The sequence below is a fragment of the Podarcis melisellensis genome (genome assembly GCF_964234715.1).
Source record: "Podarcis melisellensis genome assembly, chromosome: 3".
Lineage (NCBI taxonomy): Eukaryota > Metazoa > Chordata > Lepidosauria > Squamata > Lacertidae > Podarcis > Podarcis melisellensis.
Genome location: NC_138530.1, coordinates 32,376,765 through 32,390,641, shown reverse-complemented (window position 1 = coordinate 32,390,641; position 13,877 = coordinate 32,376,765). Strand labels below are relative to the sequence as shown.

General features: G+C 44.5%; 1 protein-coding gene across 2 annotated transcripts in view; it reads right to left on the bottom strand.

The window, feature by feature from the left end:
* CAPN14 (calpain 14) overlaps positions 1–10,557 on the bottom strand; it is a 32,905-nt gene extending 22,348 nt beyond the window's left edge. Inside the window, exons 1-8 of one of the 2 annotated variants that reach the window (XM_081903986.1) lie at positions 10,187–10,557; positions 9,548–9,617; positions 8,629–8,750; positions 7,954–8,090; positions 6,991–7,198; positions 4,984–5,049; positions 3,074–3,159; positions 1,734–1,808 (exon numbers count right to left, since the gene is read on the bottom strand). In XM_081903986.1, coding sequence (XP_081760112.1) covers positions 1,734–1,808; positions 3,074–3,159; positions 4,984–5,049; positions 6,991–7,198; positions 7,954–8,090; positions 8,629–8,750; positions 9,548–9,617; positions 10,187–10,432 — 1,010 coding nt within the window. In that variant the 5' untranslated portion in view covers positions 10,433–10,557. The remainder of the gene's footprint in view (positions 1–1,733; positions 1,809–3,073; positions 3,160–4,983; positions 5,050–6,990; positions 7,199–7,953; positions 8,091–8,628; positions 8,751–9,547; positions 9,618–10,186) is intronic. The other variant, XM_081903987.1, reaches the window with a different exon arrangement.
* Between the last annotated feature and the right edge of the window lie 3,320 nt (positions 10,558–13,877).

The following is a 13,877-nucleotide window of genomic DNA, read 5'->3' as shown; positions in this document are numbered from 1 at the left end:
GAAACTGGATCACTTGTATCCTCCTTCGACATGCGGTTGTGGGTGTGCACATGTGCTCATTTGGGAAAATGTGGATTTTCAGACTTCGCAATGCAGCCTTTTAAACAAAGCTTAATCTCACTTTTGAGGGAGTTTTAAAATCGGAATAGGTTGGAGCAACACAAGTCCGACTGCATTCTATACCAGGCAGGGTTGGAGAAGAAATTAATTTCAGTTTGCAATCCCAGGTGAAATGATCAAATTCACACTTTCCGAAACAGTATGTGAAGCAAAACACTGCTATCCTTCAAAACTTGCACTTATCTGAATTTTGCGACGTACTTCTGCAGCCAATGTTTACAAAAATGTATACATATCAGGGGGGAAGTATGCATTAAAAAACGATGATATTGGTGAAAATAACATACAAAACTGTGTTACGTTAGGGAAAACGGCATGCAAAAATGTGTACGTTTTGAATAAAACAGTATCACTGCACTCACTCACACACAAACAGACCCTTTGTTATTATCGTTCCCTCCCTCTATTTCAGTTGCACAGGCTGTGATTGTCATTGCTTATGTAGCCAAAACACCTAAGTATATCGGCAGAACTTGGGAGCTTAAGAATCCCCGTCCCCAGAAAAGAAAACGAAATGAGGACCGAGAGTGTTCAGCGTCCAGGAAATGCTGAATAACTGCTAGGATATAAAAAGAAGAATATCAGAGAGGGGAGAGAAATTGGAACAACCAGAATCCTGAAGAGGGAGCACTCTATTCTGCAACATTGTGTTGCAGGCCCGACATGTATGATAAAAAGCCGCTCACTAGAGGTATGCCTATTTAAAATATCACAGCAAACTGGACTCATTAGAGACAATGCCATATAGCCAGATGGAGCGTCTATGTTTGCAGGGTTTAGGGCATATTTCCAATATTAAGGTGCTGGTGATAAATGATACAAGGCGGCCATCATCGTTAGAAGTCGCGCTTGTGAGCAGCAACTAACCAGCCAGTTCCGGAAAAAAGAATGGTTCCTTTTTCAAAGGCAAGTATTTTAGCTGCAAAGGAGTGAATGCGCTGGCAGTGAACATAAGAACTTGAGAAAAGTCCTGCTGGATCAGTTCAAAGGCCCGTCTGGTCCAGCATCTTCCCAGATGCCACTGGGAATCTCACAAGCAGAACCCAACGCACCTGCAATTCCCAGAAACTGGTGTGAATGTGGCATGCCCTCTCTTTTTTCCCTCAGCAAGCAGAAATTAAGGTTTTTAGAAGTATTTTTTGCCAGTCCTAAATACACAACAGAGAAGAAAATCTCATTGATATCCACAGTGGTCTCTTTCCGCTTAAAACTATGCCATATGGATATCTGACCTACTAACAGGGGAGAGGCAAAGAGGGTCATGGGCAGTGCTTTTTTTCTATAAAAAAAATGTTTAGGGGTATTCTCATTTTTACTCAAGAAAATCACCATTTTATAGTTCAAATCAGGAATAATAAATACAGTAAATGGGCAAAAGGCTGCCATCGGGGGTAGCGACAGAACTGACGGTTCACCGTGCTAGAGAAGAAACTACAGTAATTGATTTTTTAAAAAAATTGTTTCGTCTCCCGTTAGATTCACAAAATGTTTAGGGATATGCCAGGGGGGAAAAGCACTGGTCATGGGACAATTTGCTGAGCAGTCATTCTATAGGCATTTGAGAAACCCTGTACTGGGGGCAGAGAAGCAAAGAGGTAATTTCATTAAAGTACCAGAATTCTCCATCGTCATCATTCTTCCGCAGCAAAATCTTCTCCTTTGGGCTGAGCTGCTCCCATTTCCCAGAGCTAAAGGGGCAGGAAGAAAAGAGCTTTGTTTAAAACAGGAACCCACTCGGCTTTGTTGCAGATTAGGCCAGTATTCTGCCTTGCCTGCTCTTCACAGGCATTTATTTAATATTACAGTCACCAATACCAGAGACCAGAGATGTGACCAAATTTCTGCAGCGGAGAGAAGAAATTCTCCAACTATTGGTCAGGGATGGACCTCACCATCAGCCGTGGTGAGAGCAAATCGCCAGGGGTGGAGGAAGGGAGTGCAGTGTGGGCGGTCTAACCCAGGTGTCACCCCTGAGGGGGGTGACAAAATGCCTGGTGGCACTCACCATGGGGCCTGCAGCCCACCCGAGCCACACGTCTCTCCTGGGAGCGATGCGGTGGCTTGGGCGCCCGCAGGCTCCACGCTGCCCCAAACGGTCTGCCCGCCGCCTCTCCCTGAGCCATAGGGCGGCTGAGTGGGAGGATACAGGCAGACTCCTCAGAGGCCCTATGGAGCGTCCTGCCCTGGCTCACCCCACCCCGTGGGCAGCTGGCCTTGCCCCTGGGCGCAGGGCATGTATGCCGCCCCAGGTGCCCTATCGGCTTGCTCCACCACTGCACAACACTTTCTTCTCCCCTGCGTTTTTTTCAGTTTTGTTTTGCTGACACCGCAAGCATCGACATCAGCAACCATTTTGCAGCCTCCAGAATGCCCTGGACTTGGCACCCTTCTTGCAGGGGAGGGGGTGCAAACTGTGACCGCCACCCCATAAAATAATGATGCTAGAGAATGTCTTATACGGCGTCAGATCCGTGGTCTATCTAGCCCAATTCACCTTACCTTACCCATCTCGCTCAATACTGCTCACAGAGAACGGCAGTGGTTCTCCAGGATTTCAGACAAGGAACATTTCCTACCTACCTGTAGATGCCGGGATTTGAACCTTTGACCTTCTGCATGCAAAGCGGACACCCTACTACAAAGCTATGGTACTTCCATTGAATATTCAGGATTTTTTTCCGTATGTTTTCTTATTTTGTGGTTTTAACTCATTTTTAATTTTATTGAATTGAGTCTCCTGTACAAGTTTTAGAAGCAACTGTAATTAAGTGGTAAATAAATTGTTGAAATAAAATAAATAAGCTCAACTCTGTCCACTTGGCTTGCCCTTCTCAGTGTGACAGCACCGTATTCACATCTCATGCCGTTGTTGGGATCAGTATTTGCCTGCAGGTGGCACTGTGGGTTCATCTGTATAAACCATAACCTCTTTTTTTCTCTCTCAGAAACGAACCTGTCACTCCAATCTCCTTTCCATTCAACTTTCCCCCAGGGATTTCTCAGTCTCACTAAATTCTCGGGTCCGTGTTTGCAAGTCACCTGTACAGAAACAAAAAAACAGATTGCCTTAACCGGGGTTACAGCCTCCTTTCCCAGCTGCTTTGGTGACATATAAAAACATTGCAGGTGCAATTCAAGGAGCCAATTTTGGCCTATGAGGTGTTCAGCAAGCTGGTCCCTCCAAGACAGTGCCTTTTCCTCTGACATTTGGTCAGAATCACACTGATATAAGGAAGAGAGGGAGATGCCTTGCTCAAAAAATGCCAGTGACCGTTCTCAATGGAGATGCACTGGAGAGAAAATAGAACAATTGCCAGGGAGTCGAAGAGAACTTCCCTAATACTACTTTCTGGACTGGACCATGCAGGTAGTAAAGGTACCACTGCAATACAGTGCCTCCAATGTCTATTCCATACAGGCAATCCGGGAGGGTACCATAGCCAAGGCTATCAAAAGCTGCTGAGAGATTGAGTAATAAAAAGATGGTCATACTCCCCCTGCCCCTCTCCTAAAAGAGCTCAAACAGGGCGCCCAAGGTGAAACAATATACGCTGGACATTTCAAACTACCAACATGGAGTGAAAAATCGACACTGTGCAACAAAACAACACAAAACAATGCTACGCAACAGAGTGATTGCTAATGCACACGGCCGGACTCATTCCTCTGGGGCAGCTTGCTTAATGGGGGGGGAGTATTTAACAATGGTCAGCGATGGTGGGCATTACAGTTCAACAGCGCATGGGGGCAACAAGTTCCCCACCCCTGCCGTAAAAAGGAGATTTGTTTGTACATGATTGATAATTAAAAGCAGGGGATTTTATCAGCATTTCCCCAGCTGGGGTTAAACATGCAAGTGTCAAGAGTTAAAAGGTGCGTAGACCAGAGACAGGTCACCTTCTGATGCATTTTATGGAAGAAAACACTGAAATCCTCAACCTTCCCCTTTCCACAGACCTGCTTTCAGCTTTAAACCCGGCTCCGCTTAGCATGCACATGTGAGCCTCTCTGTCAGCAGAGCCTCATGAATCAATTACAGCCTTTGATTTACACATGGGCCCAGCTATTATCCTCTATGTTTTATTCATGCCATTAAAAGGAAGCACAGCTCAAGGAAAAAGAAACCATTCTGATGCGCTCATCATCTTCAATAAGGCCTGATAATATTTAAAGCAAGGGCAGAAGTATATGTCAAATGTACCCTACAGCCCTGCTTTTGTCCAAGGTACTATGAAACTGTAGATCAGCCTGCCCCAACCTGGTGCCCTCCAGATGTTGAGAGCTGGAGGCCAAATGGTCTGGAGGGATGGCTGGGGAAGGCTGATCTAAGATCAGTGGCATTCATGTTCAGACAGAGCAGCTGCGCCATTCAGACTTTCTCCCTGCCCCTGCACACCCTGAGCTGTCACCTCTGCCATATACCTGCTAACCACCTTGTGGTTAGGGTGGTCCTGTGTCCTACTTTACAGTGCCCAGTCTGAAGGGCTATCAGAGGATGCCACAAAGCTCAGGGGTTTCCACATCCATCCAGGGTGCCATTGTTCAATTTCACCTACACCTGCAAAATGTTACAGGCAGTGTTTGTTTTCTAAAAAATATGTTTAGGAGTATTTTCATTTTCCGACTCATATTAAAATACTGCCCCTCGATGAGGCCAAACTTGCAAAATGTTTAGAGATATGCGTACCCCTGCATACACCCAGAAAAAAGGACAGATTACAGGCATTGCCTTGGCATGAAGCAATGGGAGAATAGGCTTCAACCTAAAATAATGTTGTTGTTGTTGTTGTTGTTGTTGTTGATGATGATGATGATTATAAAACCATAGCTGAAACTAAAAAAAAAAAAAAAGGTGGAACTTACTTTTCGAATGCCAGTCACAGTGTAGGCATGGCCAGACACTAATCCATTTGACAGGACATTTCTTTCCTGAAGAGAAGGGCATAAAAACATTTAGCTATGCTGTAAACCCGGAAGCGCCAACCCTGTTGGGCCCATTTGCAAAACACTGCAGAAATTTGGTCACATCTCTAGTCTCTGATACAGTGGTACCTCAGGTTAATTACTTAATTCATTCCGGAGGTCCATTCTTAACCTGAAACTGTTCTTAACCTGAAGCACCACTTTAGCTAATGGGGCCTCCCGCTGCTGCCTTGCTGCCGGAGAACGATTTCTGTTCTCATCCTGAAGCAAAGTTCTTAATCCGAGGTACTATTTCTGGGTTAGCAGAGTCTGTAACCTGAAGTGTATGTAACCTGAGGTACCACTGTATTATGGTGACCATTATTGGTGACCATTTTTATGCTACTCAATATATGAAGAGAGAGAGAGAGAGAGAGAGAGAACAGAAAACCAAAGTGAGTAAACAGGAGTAGTTTCCATTGGGTTTACTGTAAATGCCACTCACAGTTTGCACTAAACACCTCTGCAAACTTCCTGCTTTGTCTATTTTGACATTAGAGGGTGACTCACCTTCCATATAAAGAAAAGTATTCAGGAAAGAAAAACTACACATTATCGAGTTGAGGCACAGAAATAGAGGTTTACAAGATGGTGCTTGCTATGGAGAGACACTTCCTTTTGCCAACATGAAAAACTCAGGGTCAAAAGGGAAGCTGCATATTTAAGTGAAATAGCGTTGGGTGCTTTTGCAAGACATATTCCCGAAAGCAAATATCTATCATCTTAGGATTGCCCAATGCTGAAAGCTTTTGGGGAGTCTGTTTTAGTAGACTCATCAAAATATTTCTAGAGACCAGTAGTGATATTGGAGTACCTTCAGTATACTAAATGGCAATCCATCTGTTAACAGCAGTGAAACTGATGATACACCAGAATCAGAAATGCCCTTCTCCACCTTCCATTGATTTGCTGCTAAGTATGGCGTGACATATGGCTTGTATGATGGAACTGATCATATGATAGAACTGACTAATTGAATTAGGTTAAGAGAAGGCGTACAAAAAAATGGTTGCAAAAGAGAGTTTGTGTATACTACATTAGAACAATAGCAATTAAGATTTGGTAGAGCCATTTTCTATATTAGGGGGGATTTACCGAATTTTTCCGTGTATAAGACTAGGTTATTTTAAGAAAATATTGTGCTAAAAACTTGGGGGTTGTCTTATACATGGATAGTGGAGAGGTGGGACGAGGGATTGGTGGCTGCCGCGAGCAGGATATTGTTTGTGGCGTTTTTGCAGTTGATTGGTGGGTGCTGTAAGGTCTACTGACTATTGGCTGTGGCAGCAATTGGGCGGGCGATTGGTGCTTGCTTTTGGCAAGCGATTGGTGGCTTCGCCGATGTGCGTTCGATTGGCTGTTGCGTTCCTGCAGGAGAGCAATTTTTGGCAACCCCCCCTAAAAGCCCAAGTAGTCTGGGCAATCTCCCCCCATTTTCTCTATTTTGGAGTCCCAAAAGAGAGGGGGGTCTTATACATGGGGGCATCTTATACATGGAAATGTACAGTAGTAACTTGTATAGGAGGGAATTCTCTCTGGGAAAGGGCCAAATCTGTTTCCCATTTTGATATCAGCAAAACGAAACCCAACGTAGTACATTGATTTTGGCCCAGGACAGATGGGTTCATATCCCTGCTTGGCATAGAAGCTCACTGGGTAATCTCTAGGTTGGATTAATATAATGTGTTATACATGTGGCTGCCTTTGAAGATACTTCAGAAACTGCAGCTGGTGAAAAAATCAGCAGCTCAATTGCTGACTGGGGCAAGATGGCCTGAACCTTTAATCCTGGTGTAACTGTATTGACCACCACATAGTTTCTGGGCCCAATTCAGAGTGATGGTTTTGATCTATAAAGCCTTATGTGGCTCCAGCACCTCAGAAACACCTCTCCCCACATAAACTGACCTGGATGCTGCATTCCTTATTTGCCACTCTCCTGGCTGGCTGTGTCTGGCAACCCATCAGAGATCTGCTGTAGTTTGCTCTTGTCATGATATCCCAGAGGTCAGGCGGAGCTTCAGACAGCTTGATCGTCATAGTAACTCCACCTGTGAAGTCCACCAGAGCTTCTGACACTTGCCCAATCTGCAGGTCTTCATAAGAGCCACACAGCCTGTCAAGAAAAATATGCCAAGATTTATAGATATATGACACTCTATTGATTATTGCAATAGGGCAGAGATGGAGAACCTTAGACCCAGGGGCCAAGTACGGCCCTCCACGCCCCTATGCGGCCCTCCTTGAGTGTTTTTGCCTGGATAGAATGCATCCTTGAACTCTGACCATGCTTGCTGCTTATCTGGATGGAAGATAGAGAGGGTGGGTGGGTGGGTGTGGAAACTAGCCTATTGTACAAAGGCAAAATTCACATTACTTGTTCCGCCCACTTTTCATGCTGGCCCCGCCCACCTTTATGCCTGTGGCTCTTGGGAGGTTGCCCAGAGGGGAATGCAGTCCTCCAGTTGGAAAAGGTTGCCCATCCCTACAATCGAGTTACGAAGGGATGAGACAAGGAGGAACAGGTCATACACACACACACACACACACACACAGAGTCAAACCTCAGGTTAAATGTTCTTCAGATTGAGCGTTTTCAGGTTACGCTCCACGGTGACTCAGAAATAATGGAGTGCATTACTTCTGGGTTTCGCCGCTTGCGCATGCGCAGATGCTCAAAATGATGTCACACGCATGCGCGGAAGCAGCGAATCGCAACCAGCGCACATGCAGACGCGCAGTCACAGGTTGCGTTTGCTTCAGGATGCAAAGGGGCTCCGGAACGGATCCCGTTTGCATCCAGAGGTACCACTGTATATGGACCCCATTTCATAGCGAGATTCAATGTGGAATGCAGGAAGGCCCACTTACTTGGCATAAGCCTTTTCCAGAAGAGCTCCCCAGTACAGGTTCTTATAAACGGAACTGAGAAAAACAAGCTGTCCAGCTTCGTTCACTGGCAGTCGGTCATCGACTACCACATCAACCCATTCGCCAAAATGCCAGAACTGGGAAAGAAAAGAGGCCATGAATCTTCTTCAGTGGGTGATCACATTTCCAAGAGGCCATTCTTAAAGAGAGGACTGAAGCCATGACTCAGTTATAGCCCTGACATGCCTTCACGCTTAGTCATCATCGGCCCAACAGCTGGTGCTGAGGAGATTTTTCCAACTTACTGCTTCAGCGTGATAGATGGATGACTGAGAGAAGTAGACCAGAGACAAAAAGAGCAAAACAAGAGCAGAAGAGTTTGGATCATACAAGCCCCAGCTGCGCCACCAGGGCGTGGGTTTGGAAACGTGGCAAGGGCGTCGGCTTCAAACAGGAGCACTGAACTTCATCGAACGGCCACAATGGATAGCTCAAATTCAGACACAAGGCGCTGCATCTCACAAAGGTGGTTTTTGCCTATGCTCAGAATACCTAGGAAAGTCATTGCACAACCCGAATTGGACAGCATTGGTTGGATCCCACTTGAAAACAGCAAAACCAGAAAGCACATTAGGAGACCTTTGCCATATCAGCTTTGCCGAGGGTGATGCTTACCTTGAAATGGAATATCCCAGCATACTTCTTCCTCTCAAAGCTTTGGTTCATGGGCACGACCCGAGACAAGATATCTGGATGAAATGATAACGCTTCCACGGCAGCCAGAAACCAGCAGTCCTCTATTCAAAAAATGACAACATAAAAGAACTGCATGTAAACAGCATTATTAGCATTATTAGCATTTATTCATCTTTTTTAATTTCATAAGGAGTGACCCAAAGCAACTTATGAAGCTATGCAAACATTAAAAGCAAGTATAAAACCAGAATAAAATACAAACCTATTTCAGAGGACTTAAGCAATGTAAGTTTGCATAGTTATTAACTATATTGTTAGCATGTAACTGGATAATTTAGAACAGGCTTGTTTTGGTGCCTGCCTTATAGACCTGATTTCACATTCAAGGGTGATTTTGCCACTTCTTTATTGCACTTAAAATTAGATTAGGGAGCAAACCTTCCATGAAACAGAGCACTTTGGAATTATGTGCCAGTACCTAAAATTTTATTCTGCCACCACACAATTTCCATCCATGCAAATATCAGTGTTGAAATGTTTGGCCTGGAACCCAACAGGGCATGAGTGAAGAGGTTTTTCCTTAAATTCATTTTATTCCATCATGCGTAAAATATAAACAACAAATGTAGAAATTGTATTGTTGGATTAGCTCTGCTGGTCCTGTCTAGCTGCTTATGGACTGAGGTGTGATGTTCAATCTGGTGTCTCAGGTAGAAGGGCTGGGGGAGGGGTCTGCAATGTTGTACAAAATACAGCAGAAAACCCGAGGAGTAATCCAGTGCATATTTGTTTGGAAGCAGATCTTTTCGTGTTCAATGGGGTTTACTCCCTAGTAAGACGGTTTAGGATTCCAGGAGATACTCGTGCACCAAAGTGACACGCAGACAAAGGTCCTTACCAATCACTCCTTGGCACAGAGCAAGCCTTTTTTTGTTCGAAGCATAAAACACCGGGATCCTATGCAGTTCCTGAAAGGTTAAAAGAAAACAGCAGTCTTAAAAGGAAATGCCAAGCCAGACATTCATGTCATACCCCTCAACCTTCCCAATTTGAGCTGGTTGTCCCAGAATTACAGAAGCCATCCCAGCTTCTGATTGGATGCCAGAATGTCCCATATTTTTTGTCCAGTGCCCTTGCATGAGTCAGTTGCCTTCCACGAGAGCTCAGGACCAAAAACCGAGCATCTCAATTTTGAACAGCGGGATGTTGGACGGTATGCCATTCAATGGAAAACAAGGCCTGTGAAACCACTGTGAGAATAATACCCTGTGGCCTAATGCCAGTTTTGTACAAAGTGCTCCCTTTGTGTGCAAAGTAGGGAAGTCAGAGAATTCCAACAGAAACAAGAGCAGAAATTGCTACTGTTTGCTTACCCATCCCTGTGTGTCTTAGGTGTTGTCAAATGCAGCCTGATTCACACTTTCTATGCACAAAGCATATGTTCTACCCATGAGCCACAGGCCATCCATCCAATCCTTCTGAGAATGTGGCGTGCAGCTCTCCAAACCAACCCTTTACAGAAATTTCCATCACTTACCATTGGTCTTTTCCACAGCAACCTCTGAGGTAGTTTCTGGAGCAATGGTCCCTTTCCAATGGACCTAATATCGGCTGGGAAAAACTCATCCTCAAACAGGCACCCTTTCTTCAAGCATTCCTCCAGCAAAGTTTGGTAATTCTGCTGGCTAAGACTGCTGGGCTTCTGAGCGGCTCCCACTTCGCACGTAGGCCACTGACGACGACTCTTCTTCCTCCATGGGTGCAGGAAAGGCAAAAGAGCCATGGCAGAGGTGGACAGGGGAACCTGACAGGATTTGTCCCTACAGGGACTGGGATATTTCGTTCTAGCTCCCTCCTGAAGATGAAAGCCCTCCTCAATGCAATGTGCACCTATGGGAAATAATGTAAAAGGTCAGCAAGTGAATTAAAAATGTACAGGATAGCACATTAATGATTAAACTAAGTTATTTTTCGATGATACGTCTTAGGAGCTAGCTGGATTTGCAGAAAGATGAACTTAATTCATAAGTATACAGAACCAGTGAGTGGTTTAGCAGTGTAAGCGATCCTCATAGGAATAATCATAAGAATATTAAGATAAAAATAAGAACAGCTAAAAACACTGCTGGGGTCGGGAAGCAACCATTAAAAAACAATTAAAACACTGATAGAATTAACTCTCTCTCTCTCTCTCATCTGCTAAAAAAACATACAGATAATTACAATAAAAATAGCACAGCACCAGCCCTTTCATTAAAACCAGTCAGTTCTCCAAAGAACCTGCCAGCAGAACAGCAAGGAGGGAACCAGTCTATCTTCTCTAGGGAGGGAGTTCCAAATTGTGGGAGCCGCCACCGAGAATGTGAGGGTGGCGGGTCTGAGAGAAGGGCCCCCCATGAAGATCTCAATTCACAGTTTCATATGAGTGAATATGGGTTTTCAGATCGCTTGGGCATAATAGGTTATAAATAACACTTTGGCTTGTGCCCGGAAACTAGCTAGCGGAGCTGTTGTAGCAAGCTCACTCTAACCAGCCCCGTCACCAATCTGGCTGCTGCTCTTTGAGCCAGTGGAAGTTTCTGAGCACTTTTCAAAAGCGTTGAAAGTAATCCACATGGGATGTAACTGTGTCACTGTGGACAAATCAGACATCTCATGGGAAATGTAAGAGGAGCCTGCTGGAACAAGCCAATGGCCCATCTAGTCCAGCATCCTGTTCTCATAGTGGCCAACCAGATGCCTGTGGGAAACCTGCAAGTAGGACCTGATTCCCCCCTCCTTTGGCTTCTATCAACTGGTATTCAGAAGCATTACTGCCTCTGACCGTGGAGGCAGAGCAGAGCCATCATGGCCTGAACGGAAAACTGTCTCTTTCCAATCACCACAACCTAGGTACGATATTTAAAAAGCAAGAGGTGCATTTACTTTCTAGAGAACAAAGCTGTGCAGCATAGTAGTTAAGCATGTTGGACTAGGGACTCAGCTAGATTGGTAAAGAAAAAGTGTTTTATATGCATTGTATATGCGATACAACACTGTGACACCAGGTGGCACTGTAGAGTCCCGTCTTTCCCAACCGGATTTCCCTGTATGAGTTTACAGTGCATTTAACCGAAACGCTTCTTTGATGTGTCTAGATCCAGCCTAGGACTTGGGGGGAGACCTCAGTTCAAGTTCTTACTCAGCCCACAGCATGATCTCGGGCCAGTCACCATCGCCTACCCTGCTGGGTTGTTGTAAGGATAAATTACCTGCCCATGCCCTGCCAGGGAAATAAGTACCTCCAGTGATGTTGAACATTAATAAAATAAGGATATCCTGAGGAAAATTCTAGGCTGTACAAGGAGTACTTTTAAACTGCTGGCTGGCAGGTGCTGCTGAGATCACGTTTGGTTAAATCATAGGTATTACTAGCTCAGTTTCCAACCCACCCCACAATTATATTGCAGTGAGCAGTACAAGCTAACGGCCCTAAACTGGCAGGAGCCTATGGAGGTCAGTTTGGGGAGGGAGTGTGGCTGTTACTGAGTAAAGGGCGTCTGTACAACGAGCAAAAGCTCACACACAAATCAAGAACATCCCCACAAAAATTACAGTTCTGTAAATCATAAATAAATAGAATGTGACTGCTAATCCTTAAAAAGATTCAACTTTTCCATAAAATATAGCCAAGAAGTTGAATATTTTTAAGGAAAAGCAAAGTGAAGAAGACTGGTGCTTTTATTTATTAAGCATGCATTCTACTTTAGCTGCTGGGTGTTATAATACTCAGTTCCAAACTCCCACCAGCATCCCAAAACTCTTGACTATGTTAAGTATCAGTTCCTGGGATAGCTCAGCTGGTAGAGCACGAGACTCAGCATCTTAGGGTTGTAGGTTTGAGCCCCATGTTGAGCAAAAAGATTCCTGCATTGCAGGGGGTGGACTAGATGACTCTCATGGTCACTTCCAACTCTATGATTCAATGAATCCTGTTGTAGCCCCAAGGATTTTAATTGTTGTAACCCAGCCTGGGACCACATAGTGAAGGGTAGGTAAGAAATCTACATTATTATTATTATTATTTGTCCCCCTCCCCAAATGCATTATAAATAGATTTTTGCATTACTAACAGCAGCTGTACATGTAGGGGTCATGTTATGTGCCATTTCATTTTTGACCTGAAGAGTCTGGCTTTTGCCAGAAATTATCAAGACGAAAACCATTTTTTTAATGGATGTTTCTAATAAATTTAATGGGTGAGTATCTCATTTTATAACACTTGGAAAGAACCCAGTCCTCATTAAAAAGAAGTGCTTCTTGTTTGGACTTGATCATAATAATCACAGTGTGTCCCTTTGCGCATCTGTAAAACTGTCACATACATGATAGTTATTGTGCACTGTTATTATGTACAGAGGGTTATGACTAATAGTAAATACCACCCTTTTTATACTTAGGAGGTATGTAGAAAAGATATTGGCCTTGGACCAGAGAAAGCTGGGTTAAAGTCCTGTGTTAGTTCACATTCTATGGGCAACTTAAAACAACTTCCAGAGGGTAGTGTATCTCATTATTCTTACTCTTAAATTTCATATCGCACCCTTTCCCCAAAGGAGCCCAAGGTGGAAAACACACAAGCAGTAAAGCAATTAAACCACCCAAAAACAATTCCAATACAGATGCAGACTGTTTGAATTCATGAACATGGGAGCAGGAAACAGGACCACATGCTAATCTTGCCCCTACATTTCCTCCTGCTGTCTAAATATTGAGCATCAAGGTAAAGGAGCCACATACATCTGAACATGCATGTACATCTGGACACATGCACATCTCTTTCACATTGATGCCAAACATCAGTGGGAACTGGGGTGAGAGAAGGGGGACTCTCTGCAGTGTGCCTCAACTTCAGAAGAGGGAGCAGGGATGCCATCACCACCTTCCAACAGAGTCTCACATACCTTCCAACATTCTGCTGGTAGTTACGTATTGAGGTTACTGGTCATAACTGGGTTGCTTCTTTTTTGGTCCTGAGCTCTCATGGCAGCCAGTCATGGCAGCCAATCAGCTGACTCACGGCAGACCTAAAAGTGGGACATTCTGAGATCCAATCTGGAGCCGGGATGGCTTCTGTAATTCTGGGACGTCCTGATCAAATTGAGATAGTTGGGGGGGGCATGGTCTCAGAAGAGGGGCAAATTTGTTTCCTAGAACTAGACATTTCTCTCCATAGGTGGGAGCAGATC